This window comes from Delphinus delphis, chromosome 3 (assembly GCF_949987515.2).
Source record: "Delphinus delphis chromosome 3, mDelDel1.2, whole genome shotgun sequence".
NCBI lineage: Eukaryota > Metazoa > Chordata > Mammalia > Artiodactyla > Delphinidae > Delphinus > Delphinus delphis.
The window spans coordinates 58,817,963-58,839,257 of record NC_082685.1 but is presented as its reverse complement, the minus strand read 5'-3'; the positions used below and the strand labels follow the sequence as shown (position 1 = coordinate 58,839,257).

At 48.0% G+C, this 21,295-nt stretch overlaps 1 protein-coding gene across 1 annotated transcript in view; it reads right to left on the bottom strand.

The window, feature by feature from the left end:
• SPOCK1 (SPARC (osteonectin), cwcv and kazal like domains proteoglycan 1) overlaps nt 1-6,877 on the bottom strand; it is a 550,417-nt gene extending 543,540 nt beyond the window's left edge. The window contains exons 1-2 of the mRNA XM_060008793.1: nt 6,739-6,877; nt 5,960-6,145 (exon numbers count right to left, since the gene is read on the bottom strand). Coding sequence (XP_059864776.1) covers nt 5,960-6,145 — 186 coding nt within the window. The 5' untranslated portion in view covers nt 6,739-6,877. The remainder of the gene's footprint in view (nt 1-5,959; nt 6,146-6,738) is intronic.
• Between the last annotated feature and the right edge of the window lie 14,418 nt (nt 6,878-21,295).

Here is a 21,295-nt window from a genome sequence, read left to right as displayed (position 1 = left end):
TGTCTAAGGTTTTTTTTTGGGGGGGGGGCTGGGAGGGCACAATGATTGTGTGCACTGAGACCAGAAACCTGCAAAAGAGTCAGCCTGTCAATTGCTCAGAGCCTATTTTTCCCCTTCATCCACCAGTTCCAAGGTGGAGACACGTGAGTCGCCCGGCTATGGTCCCTTTTCTGCATCGTGAGTTTATTTCTTGTTTACCTCTACCCAGAGGGAGTAGTCCTCTAGGGTCCCGGCTCCATCCAGGGGTCTATTAAACTCTTCCTTCTGGACACTGTCTTCTTTCTTAGTAGTGCACAAAAACGGTACACCCTACAATTGACGGCATCTTATATTGGAGGAAATATGACCAAAAATAAATACGTGTAATCTTGCGCAAATTATTCAATGTCTTACAGGAAATTTCTTCCATTTGTAATGATCTCGCCTGGGGAGATGAGACCAAGTATGAGCTTGGGTCTGAAGAATTTCCTAAGGAGTATAAAGTCACCTCCCCAGGGCTTCCCTAGTGGCGCAGTGGTTGAGAGTCCGCCTGCCGATGCAGGGGACACGGGGTCCGGCAAGATCCCTCCGCGGCTGGGCCCGTGAGCCATGGCCGCTGAGCCTGCGCGTCCAGAGCCTGTGCTCCGCAATGGGAGAGGCCACAACACTGAGAGGCCCACGTACCGCGCAAAAAAAAAAAAAAAAAAAAAAAAAAAAAAGTCACCTCCCCAGAGGAAAAGTAAAATGAGCCATCCTGAAGGTGTTCATGTTTAGATATTGAGTGTGTTTGGTTTGAAATATACTACAATGAGTAAATGAGTAGGAAATGATTATAAAATATTTAACTACTAACATTACTGTGTCTCCCCAAGCGAGATCAAATAGTTGAGCTAATGTTTATGTCCCACTCTTCCAGGGGAGGGGTACAGGTCTGATGATCCATTTGGGACCAGTTCTTGCTTTTGACAATAATCTCATCAGTATACAGGAGAGTACTTATCCTCCTAGCAATCCAGGTCTGCTGAAGCACTGTGGAGGCAGGGTTGGGAGGCCCAGGAGACACAGGGGAACTCAGCCTGGGAGGGTCAACTGGGGCAAAAGCTCTGCCATCCTTGCCAGGCAAAAACTAGGTTCTCTCTACAAGGGCCAACTGAAGGTTAGGACAGAAAATACAAGAATGGTCTTAGGGCTATCAGCTTTTAAACTGTCCCTTTATAATGATTCCTGTGAAATAATTATTTCTATCAGTGGTCGTCTAGTACAGGGGATTTAAGATAGTGGGTTTATTAAAGAAAGTCAGGATGACAAACTCATTTAATTCTCCTTGAACCTGTTTAATCAAAATGATTTTCTGCTACTCTCTATTACAAGCCAAGTTTCTGTGGTGACAGATTAATGACTGATCCACTAAGCCACATCACCTCTCTTGTCACCAACCCCACCGACTAAGCCAGCCACCATTCTGTCAACAAGCCTCACTTGCCCTTGAAACTCATTATAGCTGAGACGTTAAGATCAAATGAGCAGATCAGATGCTCACCGCCACCCCAGTTCTGCTACAGAGACCACCAAATCCCACAGCGTGTGCACAAGAAGGAAAAGGCACGTGGGCTGGTCCTGTGGTCTCATTAGAATTACAAACCCAGGTCACTCCAGAGTAAGATAAATGCCAGCCAAGGCAACACTTGAGTCTTCGGGCCTGCTAAAGGTAATTATCCCAGAGTTAAATGTCAGGGCTAGTTTCATGAGTGCAAAAGAAAGAAAATGTCATGTTTGGTGTAAGCAACAATATTATTTTAATCAAATCAGAAGCTCATTATTAGCAGAAGATAAGGCCTGATGTGACCCCGACAATAAGCCGTGTCCAGCGCCTGGCTTCCCGCTCCACTCTGTCTCAACCTCAGGCTCTTCACTGATTTCCCTCAGACATAAAGCAGCAAAGACTTGCAGTGTGATACCAGTGGAGGCTCACAGCCAAAATCCACTCTGCTCTTGATGGGCTGCAGTGCAAGAGTCTCGCAAGAGTCTAGAGTCAGACTGCCTGGGTCCAGTCCAGCTGCTCCACAGCCTAGTTCTGTGGGCAAGAGACTTCACCTCCCAGTAAATAAGGACAACAGTACTTCTCTCCCAGAATCGTTATGAATATTAAATGAGATACTATATGTAAAGTACCTTAAACAATGCCTGGCACACTAAGTGCTGGATAAATGTTAGGTATCACCTATTTCTGCAATGTTTTCTTTTTTTTTAATTTCAACCAGCACATATTACCTTTATAAGAAAAAAACTTTAAAAAAGTAACAATAAGAAAGAAATATTGACAGCGTAAGTTAAAGGATTTCATCCAGTAGACAAGTGGTTACCTGAGAGAAGAGATAGCATTTATTTAACTTGCTCACCCTTTTGGCCACTGCCTAGCACATGGTAGACAGTCAAATATTTGCTGGAATGAATGGGCGTACAAATGAATGTAGGAATTAACAGAGGAAATTTCCTTAGTAATGGTTATGCAAAGCCAAATGAGATTCAGAAAAAATCAGGAAAACGGTTGTGGCATCCTGACCCCTCAACCTCAAACCACAGAGGATGTTAACTCTGCACGCCAGTTGGAGCAGCTGGAGGTGGGAAATTACTGTACAGCTTAAAACAAACATCTGCCTTCTTTATCTTCTCCTTCTTAATACTATATCTGTGCAAAAGTTTGGGTCTCCATCTGGCCAAAACATCCCAACTGCTAGTCTTTATAAAAGAATAATGACCAAACTAACAGGCCACCAGTACACTTCGGAGCAAACACCTGTATGTTGTTATATTCCTCCTGGCTCCATTGCTCCAGGCAACGAGCCACAGAGTAATTGTGAAAGTTTTACTTCTGGAAAGAAGGCGACAGATTATTTGTGTATCTAGAACAACAGGACCTCTTCAAAGCATTAAGTAGGGGCTATCAGGTCATCTCTGGCAACATCACAGCACACTCAACAGGCAGGGGAACACGGAGCACACGGCCCGCCACCATTTCCATTTCAAATTTAGCCAATAACCACCACCAATGGGTATCATCAACTCTCTAAAAGGAGCCCTTAGTTTTCAGTTTCACAAGTTCAAAAATCCCTTCTAGCAGCCGCATGGCACAGGGATATTAGCTCGGTGCTTTGTGACAGCCTGGAGGGGTGGGATAGGGAGGGTGGGAGGGAGGGAGACGCAAGAGGGAAGAGATATGGGAACATATGTATAACTGATTCACTTTGTTATAAAGCAGAAACTAACACACCATTGTAAAGCAATTATACCCCAATAAAGATGTTAAAAAAAAAAATCCCTTCTAAATATCTCTCCCCCAAATGCAAAAAAAGTGACAAGTCAGGGGAAAGGTAAGAAGTTTTCTTTCACAGTGACTTTCAAAACCAAGCATCATAACAATCTCAGGGCCCGGTCTTTCAAAGTTATCAGTGGTTTCCACAAAACTCAAAAACAACAGCAGAGAAGCTGAGCTTTGCTAACCTCAAGTAAGGCCTGGCTCAATGAAAAATGACCAGGCTGGCTGAGCAATGACACCATTAGCTGGGGCTTCACCGACTGTCCACTGAACTACTGGCTCCTGTAGGAAGCAACTTTTAGTCCTTGGTCCCAGGGGACCGAGGCTCTGTGGTCATTCCAAGTAAAAGGCCCAACTGAAGACACTTAGACTTGGCCTAAAAGAGCATCTAGTTTGCATTTCACAACACTTTAAAGAGGTTAATGGCATTAAATTATGTCTGACCCACAGCTAGCAACAGAAGACTCCAGGAAGCATATAAAATGGTTGATGATTGAAGATATTTGTGATTTTGAAGCATTTTGGATGTTGTTAAAATAGTATGCTGGATTAAGTTATCATTTTAAAAGAATATATGCTGCTAAAAATATTTGTTTAACACCTAAAATTGCTCCAGAAACAAAAAAGCAGTGCATTTGTTAAGCATTTGTTAAGCATTCTGTTAAGCTTTGGACATTTTTACAAGGCGGAACTTCCTAATCATTCTAAGAATTACCTAGAATGTTCATTTAAAATATGGATTCCCAGCACTCATCCCAGAACTATAGAATCAGAATCTCTGAGGAGGAAGGCGTGAGTGTGGGTGCTACAATTTAACAAGCACCCCAGGTGAGAGCCTCATGATCAGCCGGGTTTGTATCAATAAAAACACTGATCCAAGAATTTAAAATGTCACCATTTGCAAGGAAGATGAGAAGTGAAGAAAAGCCCAATCTTTCAAAATTTAAATCTGAATGGGAAACAAGAATAATTCCATATTTATGATACACCAAGACTAGAAAACCTTGAACAGACACAAAAGCAGAGTAAACCTTTCCATACCCAAAGACCAACAAGCACAGCCGCTTTCCATCTGACCCAGATGCCACGCGAACCAAGGCGTGTGCAAAGGGGCCCTTGTCCTCCACACCTGGCCCAATTCTCCAGCTCCAGCCGAGTTAAGCATCTGCCCTGTTCCTCAACTCTATCTAAAATGTAATGGCAAAAGAAAGAAAAAAGCAAGATAGTTCCTATCCTATATGAGTCTGGGAATGGAAGCTTCCTTGGGGCACCTTTTGGGCATCTTGGCCATCTTTTTCAGCTGCAGGCAAAGGCAGTCAGTGCAGGGCTCCTTGGAGCGGAACCAAAAGGGGATCGAAGATGGTTAACAGACTAGATCAGGGACAGGAGGACGTGTGGCAGGGATCTCATGGTGCAGGGTGGTGGGGGGAGCAATAAGCCCTCAAATAACTTGTTCAATGAAAGTGTTTAATCGCCTCTTTCAAGGAAAAGACCACCATCAACTAGAGGGAGAGGGAAGAGGAACAGAGAGAAGAGAGATAAGTAAGCCCCCACTCAAGGCCTAGGCTGCTGTGGAATGGGACCTGGAGAGGTGCTCTTTAGAAAGTCCTTGAAGACACCTGGATTCACTGGATTCCTCAGGCCCTCCCTCTGCAAAGACTGGGCATGCCGGGCACGGGGCTAAGAGGAATCCAGTGTAGGAGGTGACTCGCACACATCTCCCACCTCAGGGAGCCCTGTGCCAACAACAGGGGCTCGGCGGTATGGGTCTCTCCCAAAGGCAGGAGTTCCCGATGTTAAGTATCATCAAAGTTTTTCCTAGTCCCCTAGAAGCGCAAGGCCCCAGCCACCTGGGGCGGCCTTTGAAAGAGCCGGCAGCAGCTCCCACAGCACAGAGGGGATGCCATCTGCTGGAAAGACTGTGTCAGGTGCCTCTCGTCCAGCATCCTCTGGGGCGTACCTGGGGAGCAGCAGCCAGCCTGAGGCAGAAACAGGCAGCAGATTGCCTCTGGGTGCCCAGGAATAACTTTCTCCCCTCCTACAGCTCCCTCAGAGGAGCAATCCTCTGCCACCCAGGCTCCCCCTCACGGCGGTGGACCAACTCCACGAGGTGCCTCCTCCTTTTCCCTTCCCCTAAAGACGCCAAGGGTCAAAACCACCATGCTTCCACCCAACATTTCATCAGGCCTGTGGCCATGACTCTCCGAACCTCCTGGGACACCTGCCTCCCTACTCAATGAGCTGGGCTCACCCCAAACCTAACCTCTGCAGCAGGCATTCTTCTGGAACACCCCAGAGATGGTCTCAATAGCCGCTGCCTAGGGAGGTCTTCCAGGGGGCTTGGCAAAGTCAACCATCAGCGTGAGGAGATCTCAGAAGCTTCAGGAGCCTCTCCCTCCGCAGCTGCTCGCTATTTACACCATGTTTAGTACAGTCACCTCCCCCAGCCCGACAAATACACACACCTGGGCCACAGGTAACAGGCGGAGAGCATCAAGCCTTCGAAGTTCTCTTTAAAGTTCCTCTCAGTCAAGATGAAGCCCAGGAACCCCGAACCGACAAGCTGCCGGCGAAGTCTGCCCCAGTGCCCTCCCCACCCACTTCAGAGGCCCCCTCTGAGAGGCTCCCCCGCCCCCCGCAGGGCCCGGCGGCGGCTGTACTCACGTCTCGAAAGCGGTTCCAGTACTTGTCCCGGTCGTACTGGGAGACTGTGCTCAGCCACTGGTCATTGTCCAGGAAATTGCCGTTGTTGGGGCCCGCGCCTCCTGCGAGCGCGTCCAGGTGCCGGCTCTCGACCTGGAGGAAGCACCACGCCGCGGCGGCCGCCGCGAGCACCACGATCGCTGGCATCTGCGGGGCAGGGGCAAGCGGGGGCGGTGAGCGGGAGGCCAGGGCGGTGACGAGCCCCGCGCCGGGCGCCCAGGACTGAGCGCCTCCGCCACCGGCCCCCGCTGTCGGCGTGGGGGGATCTCCCAGCAGGGACAGGGTCAGCCCTCGCACAGCGGGGGGGGTGATCTACAGACCTAGGGACCCCGCTCATGAATGGGGGGCTCAGTTACAAATGAAGAGGCTGCGTCACAAATTAGGGGCCGCTATCAAACTACAGAGGACCTTGTCATCTATTCTCCGGGTGCTCCACTGGCCGCCACTCTCGGATAGGGGCTTCAGTACCCCTCCCCAAAAAACGGAGAGCCCTCGATCCGCAAGCGGCACTCCCAGAGACGGTGCCCAGAGCCCCGGGGTAGGGAGACGGGGAAGAGGGCTCCGAGCAGCAGTCCAGGCTCCGGTTGAATGCGGGGGGGTCTCCCCTCGCCCGCCCTGCCGCCTCGGGGAAAGAGGGGCGCGCGGAGATAGCCCCAGGCCCTGACCCGCCAGCCCCCAGGTGGCCGCGGGGAGGTCCCAAGTACGCCAAGTTGGGGCGCGGGGTTCTGTGGGACACGTACCTTGGGGCCCGGCCCGGGTCCCCGCGTCCGAGTTGCTCAAGCTCCTGTGGCGCGGTCGCCGAGAAAGCTGATCGGCGGGCTCGCTCCCCTGCGCTCCTGCTACCCGCCGCCCAGAGTCCTGACGCTTTGTGAGCCCGCAGCGCTCTAGCTCCGCTAGCTCGCAGGCTCGCTCGGGCGCGGCGTCCGCGGGCGGAGGAGCCCGAGCGCACGAGCCGAGGCCTCTGGCGACCCCTGGCGGCTGCGCGCTGCTGTGGGGCGCGCCTGAAAGCCCCGCCGCCCCTGGTCCAGCTGCCAGCGATCTGGTTAGCCACATCTCAATGCAGGGATGAAATAAGCTTTCAGGCCCAAGCTGGTGAGAGACAGCTGAGGAGACTGAGGATCAAGGCCAAGAAGCGGGCCAACGTTTGAGGCATTCTCAAAAGCAAGGTCGTAGGGCCACTTAAGTCAGAATCACCTTGTTGGGGGGAGGGGAGGGCTTCTTAAAAATGGGAATTCCTGGCCCACGCCCCAGACTTGCTGAATCAGCATTCCTTAGGAGAGCCTCCCCGAGGTGAGTGAATTTCTGCACTGCCCATCCCAGGTCATGCACCCACCCGCATTTCTGCACGTCCATGCCCTATACCATGCCACCTGCTGTCAGTCTCTTAAAGACAGTCCTCCTGGCCTCCATTTCTATCATTTCCACAGCTTTGTGTCACCACATTGACCCTGTGGTCATCCCTTGGTGTTCTTATACAGAGAAGCCCGTATCTACTTCTGTCCCCACCCCCTTGGGAACTAGCCCCAGCACTAGCCTATTGGGTTTTCCTAGAGGGGAGGGAGGGGAAGGAGAAGAACCAGGCCAGGCTTCAGGGACAGGACACAGAGGCAGGAGACCCAACCCCCATCGGCTTTCCAGATCCTCAGGCAAGTCTGATCAAAAGGGCTGGAAGGCATTCGTGCAGCCCCTGCCTGGGTGCAGGGGACACTTACCTGCTGCCTTTCTCCTGTACAATCTCAACCCATTCCACAGACAGCTGGGTGCTCTTTTAGCACAGGGCTGACGTAGTCACCCATCTCCCCTCAGTTGCTTTCTGATAAAGACTAAACTCAAGACTAGGGCTCCAGGCCCTGCACAGCTGGCTCTGCCCACCTCTCCAGCTGCCTCTCATGCCACCCCCTCCTCCTTCCTTGACTTCCTGGACAGGCTGACCTTGGTGTGGGCCTCCGTGGAGATGGGTTCCATCCATCACTGGGTGTTGACCTCTGCCTGGGCCGTTGACCACACCCACCCCCAACACTGGCCTCACCGATTTCACCCCTTGGCTTAGTCACCCTGGCTTCTCCAGGCAGACTTGCTGAACCTGTGGATGAGGCCAGGATGCTGGTGACTTTCTCCTTGAGAACACAATGCTTCTCAGCGGTAAGCTTACTGCACTTGAAATCATTCACTCCATGTCTGTGTCCCTGGCTGCCTGGAGCTCTGTGAGGGCAGGGGTCAAGTTTGGCTTGTTCACCACTGTCCCCCGTGCCCAGAGCCAAACTCGTGACATGAAGCAACTGCTCAGAAAATACTTGGTGAATGAATGAATGGTACCCAACCAGAGTCTGGAACCACACGCTTCTCAGCCCACATGCCCCAGCATGTGCGATACGGTCAGCTGTCAGTTGTACCGCAAATAATTTGGTTGCATGTAGTTTAATGTGTAGAAGTTGGATTATGAGTTTTTTTCCTAAAAAGTAGCAGATGCTTATCCCAACATTACTCTCACTGATTTACATTCCTAGAAGCTTTCTTAAAAGGGAGAAAAGGAGTGGAGTCACAACTATTATATTGGGGACTGCACGTCATCCGCAGTTTATTTTATCATGGGAATATTTTAGGGGTTTCAATATCATATCCTGGGGGTATCAGAGCAGGAGAGAGGTTTAGAAATGATGGAGAGTACATTTCTTACTTTCGCATAGAAACCCAAGTGAGCAGCTACTGCCCCATTGCTCTGCCCAGTTTGATGGCAAAACTCCTCCAGAGAGTCGTCCCCAGGCATCGTTTCTGCCTTCTCAGCTCCAATTCATTTTTCCACCCACCCTGTATTTCAGCCTCACTAACGAACAGACATGACTTGTCACCATCAGCAACCTCCTCCGCGTGGCAGCCCTCGGTCCCCCACACCCCGCCTTAACCTCTGAGAGGTTCCTTCAGGCTCTCGTGGCACCACCCCTCCCGGCTTTCCTACTTCCCGCTGGGCGCTCCCACGTATATACCAGAAGTTCCCAGGGCTCAAGCCAAAGCTCTCTGCCCTTTCTGTCTAAACCCTTTCCCTGGGTGTTCCCATCCTGTCCTGTGCTGAGATGGTCCAGTGGCATTTCTAGCCCAGAGTATCTGATAACTTCCCGCGGTATGTCCAACTTCATACTCAACATCTCCTCTGGGTGCCCCATGGGTATGTCAAACTTTACCAGGTCAAATCAGAAGTCTAGATTTCCCTCCGTGAACCTGTGCTCTGAGCCCTCCCTATAACAGTCTCCCCACCCATGTGGCTGCTAAAGTCAGAAACCTACAAGTCATCTTCAGTCCTTCCATATCCCAGTCCCCTCACTGCCCATCTATCAGCAAGCCGATCCCCTCCACTTCCAGACTCCCCTCCAGTCCATCCTCATCCTCCATGGCCACGGGCACCACCAGGTCCACTTGGCTGTCACCTCCCACCTGGAAGAGTGTCTTCTTGGCTAGTTTCATTGACTCTTTTCTTTCCCTTCCAACCCATATCCACTCAGGGGTCAGACCAATCTTTAACACAGAAATTACTCCTTTGCATAAAACTGCTCAGTGGCTCACCATGACACTGAAACAAATCTCCAAACTCCTTCCCGTGATCAATAAAGCCCTGCACCATCTGGCCCCATCCCTCGTGCCGTGATTCCCTGGATTCTAGCCACACTCCTGCTCATGGCTTTGCACACACACCAAGCATGTTCTCACCTTGGGTCCCCTGCACTGACTGCACCCTCTGCCTGAACGGTCCTCTCACTGCTCTTCAATGGTCAGCTCCTTGGGCGTCAGATCTCAGCTCAAATGACACCACCTCACTGAAGCCTTCCCTGACCACCCATCTAAAATAGGCCCTCCCCATCCCAACCACACCACTACTCTCCATCCTTGCATTTGGTTGTTCCCTTAAGAGTATTTTGTCCCTTTGATTCTCTCTCTTCCAATTCAAATATTAATTCCAGGAAGACAAAAATAATGTCTTTTTCACTCCTGTATCCCCAGGCTTAACTCACAGCCTGACATCCAGTGGCCATTCAATAAATATACAATAATTGAATTAATGATTTTTTTTTCTTTGCATGTGTTGGGTCTTTGTTGCTGCACATGGGCTTCTCATTGCGGTGGCTTCTCTTGTTGCGGAGCACGTGCTGTAGGCACGCAGGCTTCAGTAGTTGCAGCACACAAGCTCAGTAGTTTTGACTCACACGCTGTAGCTCGAAGGCTCAATAGGTGTGGTGCATGGGCTTAGTTGCTCCGCAGCATGTGGGATCTTCCCAGACCAGGGATCGAACCCATGTCCCCTGCATTGGCAGGCGGATTCTCAACCATTGCGCCACCAGGGGATTCCCTGCATGAATGACTGAAGCAAACTGCATAAACCTCAATTTACCCTAACGTTTGAAAAGTGTCTGGAGATGTTTCCTTTGGCTGCCCTTAAACCCCTTGCTCTGCAGATCCAAGTTCTGCTTTTCTGGCAGGCCATCCCCAGTTTAATCAGAGGGCATCTGCTCTTGGCCAAGCTCCAACTTCACAACTGGAATCTTCCCTGTAACCACCTACCGGGGTGGGAAGGGCAGCCAGAGCAGCCCAGGCAGGTGTAGGGGTGCTGGATATGGCCTGAGCCGAGAAAGGACGTAACCTTGGAGCAGGGGCAAGGAGCTAGGAGCTGGAGACCTGCCATCCGATCAGACAGCACCTGAGGGGAGGAATGTCAGATTTATTTGGCTTCGGGAAGGACCGGGACCAAAATCAATACTGAGCCTTGGGGCTGTATTTCTGCTTGTCATTGGCTTACACACAACTACAATAACTCCTTGTTTTAACATAGTTCTTATTTCCAAAGAGCCCCACATGTTTTATTTTCAGTTTAATGGATCCTCAGACATGTGCTGTTGGTATTCTGAAGCAGACATAACCATCACCATTTTAAACTGGGGACAGGGGCGCCCAGAAAGGTTAGAAGAATTGCTGAAAGAGAGAAAGATGGATCTCGCAGTGGAAACTTCTAGGTGTAGCCCCCACTTCATGACACTATGCTGGCTAGAATGAGAAGCACCCGTTGGACTCCATCTGATAAAAGAGGTGCCTATGATACGTACATTGTCATCAATCCAGATTTATTTTTAGCTGCAAACTCATATTGCTACATGGCATCTCCATTTGGCACCTGTCTCGCTGGCATTTTGAACTCATTGTGTCCAAAACTGAATGCTTAAGCTGCATCCTCCAGCCAAACCTGCTCCCCTTCCCACAACCCCGCCTCGGGAAAGCGACCACCACTAGCCCGAACGCTAGCGTCATTCTGACCTCCTTCTCAGCTACCCCCTTTAATGAATCACCCATCTGTCAAGTCTAGCTTTGCAGTATTTCCAGTTCCACCCACTCCTCTCCATTGCTGTACTTCTACAGTCCACTTTCCCACCACGTCTCACCGCCACTCCACAGGGCCCCTTACAAGGATCTCGGCCTCTCAGTTGGCCAGGTGTAATTCATTCTCCATACAGGCGCCAGAGTGGTCCTATCTCAGTATAAATGTGATCCCTTCTCTCTCTTCACTGACTTCCCTGTGCTCTCAGGGTGAAGATCAGGCACCCCACTGTAACTACCCATGCACCTGCTAAGCCTGGATGCTGCCAGCCCCCTCCATCCCACACGTCCCTCGCCCTCCCCTTCTGATCACCTGCACCCTGCCCCCTCCACCTGAGGGCCTTTTTGTTGGGGGCTTGCTACAGCCTGGATGCTCTCCTCCCTGCCTGCCTTTTCCTAGCCAGGATCCACTCACCCTTCAGGTCACAGCTTCACTCCAAGTCGTCAGGAAAGGCTCCCCTGACCCCAACAACCTCATGGCACTCATCACAGCTGTATAATGTCCATCTCCCACCAGACACTCAGGGCACAAGGGCAGGGTCCAGCTGTGCGTCTGTCTTATTTGCTGCTGAACCCATAGTGCTTAAAAAAGCATCTGGTACATGACAGGCCCACAATAAATGTTGTGTGAATCAGTGAATGCTCACGGCTTAGTGAATTTACTTCCTTTTCTTCTTGGAAGCAAAGAAGCTCCCAGGTTTATGTTGATATCTTAACCCCCAAACACTCCGTGGATGGAAGGTGGTGACAGTGGGGGATGACTTGAGCTCTCCACTCACAGGCTGTTCTGCTGATTTGAGGGTGATGCTGGAAACTCTCCTGGCCCCAAGAAGAGAACAATGAAATAGATGCATTTCTTGACACCACTGAAAACAGCTCACCCAGCAGGGCCTGTAACTTTTATGAACATGTCGACTTCACCTATTGATTATATGTATTCAGCAGAGCCAGGCTCACTCCATCTCCCCGCATCGCCCATCGCCATCGCCATCCCCCACATACACACATACCTTCTTGCTTTCTTCCCCCCATGCAGAGCCATGGCAGGTGGGCGACCTAGCTTGGGAGGAATTGATTTTAAGCAAATGAATACCTCACAAATAAATGAAAATAACTGGCAGAAAAGCCTAATGGCCAAGTAACTACCCAGGGACAGAGCAGAGGGGGTTGAAGTCCTGACCACAGAGAGAAAATCATGAGGGTGACAATACCAGTAACGTTTGCTGATGTGTAAGGAGCACTTATGATGTATCCGATACCGCGGTCCTGTGTGTTATCTAATGTAATCCTCACGACAACCCCCTAGGAAGCAGGCACCAAGATAAGCCCCATTTCACAGATGGAAACACTGAGTCCCAGAGTTATATTATTGCCCATTCAGTATCCCTTGGTGAAGAAATGGAAGAGCCAGGATTTAAACTGGCTGCTACCTGATGTCAAAAGTCCCACTATGACCCACCACAGCCCTCACCTCACAGCTGCCCTCTCCTTCACTGCATCCTGTTTCCTTCACCTCCCACGATAAATTTCACACCACTGAAAAGGTACCTTTTGATGCACATGTGCTGTTACTAGTTCATTTATACACAGTATATGTTGTCGTCATGAAGTTTAGTGTCTGTTCCCATGGAATGTAGGGTCCAGTCGGCAAGATTTAAACGGAAAATCATACTAATTATTTACGATTGTGATCGTATATGCTTCAAAAGGCACCGGCAACTGTGACTCATTGAATATGGTACCAAAAAACTTAATATGACACAGGGTCATATTAAGTGTAAAATAGTATTTGGCTGGCAGGGGCCACATGTCTGGTCCTCACCCAGGAATACGGAGGCGCTCTCTGCCTCTAATAGTGATGGCTGCTTACAAGATGCCTGGTGAAACAAGGTGAGGTGGTGTCTTGACCCACCTCTATGGTCCTCCAGGCAGAGTCTAATGAGGTGGCCAGGGATCATGGGAGAGAGACTTCCAGGGACTGATGCATTTGTGAAAAGTCTCTGGGGGTGGGAAGGGAGGGCCTGGGTTACTCTGGGGAAGGCAACCTCAGAGTCTTCATTTACTCATTCAACAATCAGCTGTGGAGAAGGCCCTTTATGCCAGGCTAGATGATGCTGGGGACACAACAGGGGGATGGGACAGATACAGCCCCTGCCCTCATGGAGCTCCCTCTAGCAGGGAGAGCCTCAGCAGCTGTTTGCAGCACTGGAAGCAAATGTGCCTGGCCCCGCTGGAAAGAGCTCTTCTTTGTTTGATTCCTCTGTGCTCCTGCAGGTTCCCAAAAAGCTAGGACATCCTTCTGCCTGGAACGGTCTCCCAATTCTCCAACAGTTAAAACGATCCTTGGAGTCAGCTGCATCCCATTTCAGAGAATTTAACAGAGCACACATCTTAGAATCAATAGAATAGTGGAATGCCTTACCTCAGCGGGGTATCAAGAAGATTAAAGTATTTCATATTTTTGATGTGCTTCGAACAGTTCCTTACACATAATAAATGCCATGTAAGTGCTTGTTTGTTAAATTAAAAGTTCCTCACCCAACCCTGTGAAACAAATGCCACAGTTCTCCCACTTTGTGGTTAAGGACTCTGAGGTCGGGAGAGGTTGAATGACTTGCTCAAGATTATGAGGGATCTGAACCCAGGCATTCTGGCTCCTGAGTCCATGTCTACACCTCGATGTGGGGCTGCCTCACCCTCTTCCCCGTACACTATGTTCTGTGACGGAAAATATGAAGATACCTGCTCTCTGTTGACTGAAGAACACACCCTCGGAGACTTGAAGACAATTTTCTTTTCCTCTCCCAGAAAAGCTATCCAAGCTCCTTTTCCTTTTCCCACTCTCATTTTTATGTTCATTTCAAGAAGAGAACTGCACCCCTGGGGTTGGCATCAGCCTCCACACTATACTACAAAGATTCAAAATAGGCCAGCACGGGCCTCCTTCCCTCTCAGGGTCAACGCCAGGTCTCTGCCTTTAGAAGGGCTGCCGTTTTGGGATGATGTAGGTTCACACCTTTGGGAGATGGAGGCTGGGGAATGCCAGGCCCATGGAGAGTTTGTGCCTCCAGAGAGCAAGGCTCCTGAAAGAGGCCCCAACTCAGCAATGATCCCAAGACTGAGAACAGAACGGGGTTCCTCGTGAAAGCAGCTCTCCAACTGGGATGGAAACAAGAGAGCAAACTTGGAGCTGGAGAAGCCACACAGAGCCAGGTGAGCCAGAGCCACAGAGCCACAATGAGCCAGCCTGGCTTGCCAGCCCCCAGAAATGCCCAGGCATTGACAGTCTTATTGAATGGAACATGAACTAACTCAAAAGGATTTCTAAAACCACCCAGCAAACTAGCTTGAACCAAAAAGAACCCTGTAAATACTTCCTACCACAGCTTCCAAAATGGAATACAGATGGGTCACCAAGTCCTATACACTAAACTGAACCAGCTTAAACCCCCCAAGAATGAACAACTCTAAGAAGGCATCATCTAAAGGCAAGAGAGTCTCGGAGACCTGGGCAGCTCGATAAGAAGACCCAAATCTTCATCACTGTGCTACCTGCCTGGAGCAGAGGCTCTGGGGACCTTGGTTCAAACATCAGCTCAGCCTCTTACTAGCTATGGACTCTCAGACTAGTCAATTAACCCCTCTAGACCAATTTGCTTGCTTGTAAAACAGGGATAATAATGTTGTGCCTTCTTTACAGGGCTATGGGGAGGATTAAGAGGTATGTAAAACTCCCAGTGCCTAGTGTCTGCACAAGAGAAGCACTATAAATATGATGCAGGAGTGTCACTGCCATTCCCATAAGATGCTTAACAACTTACCCAGCAATGTCTTATTAAAGTTTCACATATGAGGCTCACATAAGCAGGTCAGTCACCCCTTTAAAAACTGAGAAACTTAAACTCAGGGAAGAAATTTTAATCACTTACACACTCCTCTCCACTAGCTGTTTCTTAAAGTCAAAGTGTTAGCAAGAATTTGCCTGACTACACACATATTCGTATATAATTTACAGATGCCTACAACTATGAAAGACATACTCGGGCAATTTGCAAGTTAAATCTGTATCATCTCATTCAAGGCATGAAGTGAAAAGGGAGCTATCAAGTCAGGGAGGACTATAGACAAGACAGGGGGGTCCCCAGTTCTCCCCAGATCTGCAGTGGGAGAACACTAAATTCAGGAAGTTAACATCTGCCCAACAAAGGAATATTATGCACGTAATTAAAATGATGGCTATAAAATCTGTGAAGCAATATGGAGAAAGAGTGGAAAAAGTCAAGTTACAGAATTGGATGTACAGAATGATTTCAGCAGGAAGGAGGGAAGAGTGAAAGAAAACACACCGGGACTGGCAGTGACTATGTTAGGGGTGAACTGTGCATAATGTCCTTCTCCTTCTTCCAAAGATATCTCAGCATGGAAGTGTAACATAAACAGTATAACCTTCGTGAAGAACATATACTCTGGAGTTAGAGAGACTGGGATTTGGATCTCAGCTCCATCACTTAATGCCTGTGTGATTTCCATAACTTTTTCACTCTCTGGGAGCTTGTTTCCTTATCTGTAAGATGGGGGTAATGGGGCTTCCCTGGTGGCGCAGTGGTTAAGAATCTGCCTGCCAATGCAGGGGACACGGGTTCAATCCCTGGTCCGGGGAGATCCCACCTGCTGCGGAGCAACTAAGCCTGTGTGCCACACTACTGAGCCTGCACTCTAGAGCCCGTGAGCCACAACTACTGAGCCTGCCCTCTAGAGCCCGCGAGCCACAACTACTGAAGCCTGCATGCCTAGAGCCCGTGCTCTGCAACAAGAGAAGCCATCGCGGTGAGAAGCCTGTGCACAGCAACGAAGACCCAGCGCAGCCATAAATAAATAAATGTATATATTTTTTAAAAAGATGGGGGGTAATGATAGCACATACCCATCATGATTTTGAGACGATAATACCATATATATATTTTATATATATATATATATATATATATATATATATATATATATACACACAGTGTTTGCACCACACCTGACATGTATTAAGTTCTCGATTACTATTAAATGAGCAGGCATAAGAAGTGGAGCCTCTTTCCTCCTTGTCAGTGGGGATTGGCCAATAGTGGCTGCTATTCCGTCAGTTCTTCTCAGTCCTCACTTCTGATGAAGGTGGTAGAGAGAATTAGGTTGGGAGTTGTGAGGCCCAATTCATGCCATATTTTCCTGGCTGTCCCTAGGGCTCCATTTCTCCTCTCTAAAATGAGGGGAGAGGGCCACAGCGCCTCTACCCCAGCGTTCCTCTTTGAGGAAGTGTGAGGTGCCCTTGACATTAACAATTGAAAGCTCCATATACTTTGAATCAATTAAAAGAGTCAAACAAATCAGTGAGGGAAAGAATACACATCAATGGGAAAACAGGCAAAGGCCTTGAGCAGGCAATTCACCAAGAAACACAATGTCAAACTATATACCAGTCAACTGCCTCATAACCAAAAAAGTACATTAAAATAATGTCACCTATCAAATTTGTACGTTTTTAAAACTCATTATTCTCTAGTTGGCAGATATGGGGAAAAGTCACCTTCCTATACCATTTGTGGGCTCATAAACTGGCACAATCCTCCTGGAGGCCAAGTTCATGATATTTACATTAAAAGCCATAAAATATTTGTGACCTTGGACTTCATAACTTTGCCCATAACAATGTAACCTAATAAGATAATTAAGAATGTTTACAAAGATTTATCAACAATATTATTCTTCTCAGCATTATTTATAATAGTGAAAACTTGGAAACAATCTTAATGTCTAGAAACAGGACTAGTTAAATAAACTACATTTATATAACAGAACATTATGTGACCATTAAAAGTCATGTTTTTGGGGAATATCTAACAGCTTGGAACATATGACGTTATTGAATAAAAATAACCAATCAGTATCACCTGAGGGTGGTTCTCTAGAATCAGAGCCTGAGACAAGGATTCTTGAGAAAGTGATTTGTTGAGAGCATGCTGTGGGGAGAAGGGAGCAAAGGGAATGAGAGATTGCAGGGGAAGAGAGCCAGGCATGGGTGTGGTCCCTCAGGAGCTCTGGAACAGACTTGTACCCCCTTGTTGGTGCCCCTTGTGAAGCTGGTCTTTTGCGTCCCCACAGCATTAGCTGCTAACCGCAGGCAGCAGGGTGGTGATGAGGGTGTATAACTTCCCCAGATACCTCTGCCAAGGGCACATCTCCTGAGAAGGGGCACCACTCCTGTCCATTTGTTCTTCATGTGAAGATCACCCCATCCACCCAGAGTTTCTTCAGGATTCTGACAGGTTACACTCTCTGGGAAATCATGTGGGGAGAAGTATTTAGTTGCTGCTGCACATGATATCAAAGTCATGGCTGACCCTTGTCCTTTCCTTCCCCTTGGCGAGCACTTCTGCTAGCCTAGGTGACCTGCCTGGTGGAGCAACCCAGGTCCTCATCCCTGAGGAGTCTGAGCCCCTGATGACCATGCTCTTACCAGGCTATGGCTGCTGTACGTAACCACCTACAGTTACAATGGACTATGAAAGTACCAAGGGGCAACAGAGGATCATGTGATGTAAAACATTTCTTCTCACCACTGTCACAGAGCAGCAATCCTACCTCCTCATGATGATGAGGACCAATCACTCCTTTCTGTGTTTGCTGGTCTTCTGGTGTGAGACCAGAAATCCAAAGTGACAAGGCAACAGCCATAGCTTAAGTTCAGTGGAACATCTACCTTGTACCTTGGTGGAAGCATCTCCCTTCTGAGACCCAGGATCTCTACATGGACAGACTGAAGTTGCAAACAGGAAGCACAAATTCTCTGGGTGGGTCAGAGAGAAAGATGAAGAGCAGGGATGCTCCTTTTTACACCCCTTGATTCTCAGACCTATGTCATCTGTCTACTGGGGACATAGCACCATATAATGGCCATTGGTTTAAGATGTATACTCAGCCTAAAGGATGTTGCCCCAACCTTGCAGGTGTCACCTCTAAATTGATACCTCAGCAACATCTTTAAGAGGCCATTCCAATCCTCAGTCAGGCCAGCAGCTTCCAGATGGTACAATATATCAAAGGATCAGTGGATCTCATGGTTATGTGCTCACTGTCATACCTCCTTTGCCATAAAATGGGTCCCTGGTCCAAGGCAATGTTGTATGGTATCCCGTGTCAGTACATTAACAATGATTTGATTCTTATATTTGTCGGTGGTGCTGGCTGAGACACTGCAGGCAGAAAAGTTAAACCTGAACTCAGAATGTGTCAGTCCCAGTCAGAATGAAATGTTGCCCACCCCAAGCTGGAAGAGGTCTGATATGTAAAGGATTCAGCCATGATTTCTGGTTTTCGCAGGTCAAACATTCAGCTATGGCAGTAGCTAAATCAACCTTAGGGAAAGAAAACCCATGTTGTTGAGATTATGAATAGCCTTCATCTTCGCCACCAATGCCACTCCATACATCAGCCCATTGTGCAAGTAACATCAATATATGTACATGGGGCTTCCCTGGTGGCGCAGTGGTTGAGAGTCCGCCTGCCGATGCAGGGGACACGGGTTCGTGCCCCGGTGTGGGAGGATCCCACATGCCGCGGAGCGGCTGGGCCCGTGAGCCATGGCCGCTGAGCCTGCGCGTCTGGAGCCTGTGCTCCGCAACGGGAGAGGCCACAGCTGTGAGAGGCCCGCGTACCCCCCCAAAAAAAATATATATATATATATGTACATGTGTGGGTTAGTACTCATACATGTATTTCCTAGTCCTGTCTACTGAGAGGGTTAGATCAATCACACCTCAGTAGCAATGAGCAGACCTAGTGCCAGGTCTTGGTTTCTAAACACTATTCTCGGGACCTCCCTGGTGGTCCAGTGGTTAAGACTCCTCGCTTCCACTGCAGGGGGCAAGGGTTTGATCCCTGATCGGGGGAACTAAGATCGCTGCATGCCCCATGCAGTGTGGCCAAAAATAAAATAAAATAAAATAAACGCTATTCTCTAATAAAAGAAACTAGGGCTCCTTATGAAGTGGTCGATAGTAGGGCTACTGCAGGGAAAATAAAAGATGAGCTTGGAACGTGTTGTAGTGCGAGAAAGTAAGAAAGTGCTCGAAAAGATGTGGGCTTGTCCAAAGAACAGAGTACAACCTGAAGGGGCTCTTAATGGCCAAAAAAATAACGACAGTACTCAATGTAACCCCTAGAATAAAATAAATATCCATGAGTCCATACTGATATGAGTGAATGAAGAAAGGAAAAAAATGGAGAGGGAGGGAGGGAGGGAGAAAGGACAGCTTTCTTGCAGTAGATTCCAATTAATAAAGGCAGAAAAAAGAGGGAAGGAGAAAGTCATCATTACTCAAACACTACAGTAATAATTTTTGTAGACAATATCTACCAATTTGTGGTAAAATTAGTGGGTGAAAGTTTGAAGAGAACTAGGATGTGAGTAGTTTCAAAGTATCTTCCTCTAGATACTAAGTAAAAAAGGAAGATAGTAACTTTACAGCGGAGAAACCTAGGGGAAACCACCTTAACCAAGCGATGAAAGTCAGCATCACCAGTAGTAAGACATTTTGACATTATGAACCTCTTGATTTGGTGCACGAGAAGGACATAACTAATTTCTTTGGTATTCTTGCCCCCAAAAGGCATACATACCCTCATTCCAAACAGGAAAAAACAAACCAAATTGAGGGATATTCCATACAATAATGATCAGTACTTTTCAGAAATGTCAAGATCATGAAAAAAAAAATTTTTTAACTGAAGAATTGTCAAGACTAAAGATAAACAATAAATAAATGTGCGATTCTGGAACACAGAAAGGACATTGGTGGAAAACTGGTAAAATTCAAATAAAGTGTAAAGTTTGGTTGAGTATTGTACCAATGTTCCTTTCCTGGTTTTGTGCTATGGTTATACGTGCTGTTAACATTAGGGTGAACTGGGTAAAGGACATAAGGGCACTTTCTATACTAATTTCACAGCAATCCTTTATGTCCCAAATTAATTCAAAATGAAAAAGTTAAAAAAAATAAAATAAAATACACTTCACATTTTATAAACCAAGGAAAAAGGAAAAGAAAGTGTAGGCCCAGGTAATGCAAATTCTTTTTAGTGTTACCAGAGCCCAAGTAAAACAAACAACTCAGGTAGAAAAAATAAAAATTATGTTTACTCCCTAACCAAACAGAAACTCTACTAAGAGTCTCCACATGCTGTGTTCTTCCATTAGCATGGATCATTGGAAACTGACTACCTTTAGAAATGATGCCCAGTTTCTCTCTCTAGGTACAACACAAGATAAATTCCCAGGGCAGTGGCCTCTGTTATTGAATCCAGCACTAATTAAGTTAATGTATCCTACCTTGTGTGTAGAGGTGTAATTCAGGTGGTACAAATCCTTTATTGAACTCAAATTCAATAGTCATGTACAAATCCCCTATTTGTGCTATGTACAAAGGTTGTAGGAAAATTATAAAAGGTGATACATTATCATTATATTCCTATGACAGTCGGGTGTTGTCATTGACACAAGCCATTCATGGGGCACCCTTTCATTTGCACAGAGGAAAATGTTCAGTTGAGTAAACATCAGCACACAATCAATGGAGCAGAGGCCTGCAGCTTTTGCCAGCCCAGTATTTTTTTCTCTTTCTTCTGTTAAATTTACCCTGATTTACCTTTGAGGAACTACCTCCTCCCTTCTTGTAGCCCATATAATTCAGGAGGGCAGGTGTCACACCCTAGTTCCAGACATGGGCCCAGGACCCCAGCCTGGCCAACAAGGTTCCCTTCTAGAGCTTTTGTTGGAACTGTTAGGAAAGAGAAGGACTCCTCCTTTCCAGGTGGTACTAAGATGATAGGGGGTAAACCCAGAGTCAGGGGTGCCCATCATGCTGGTATCTTGGAAGAGATGCTGAATGAGGC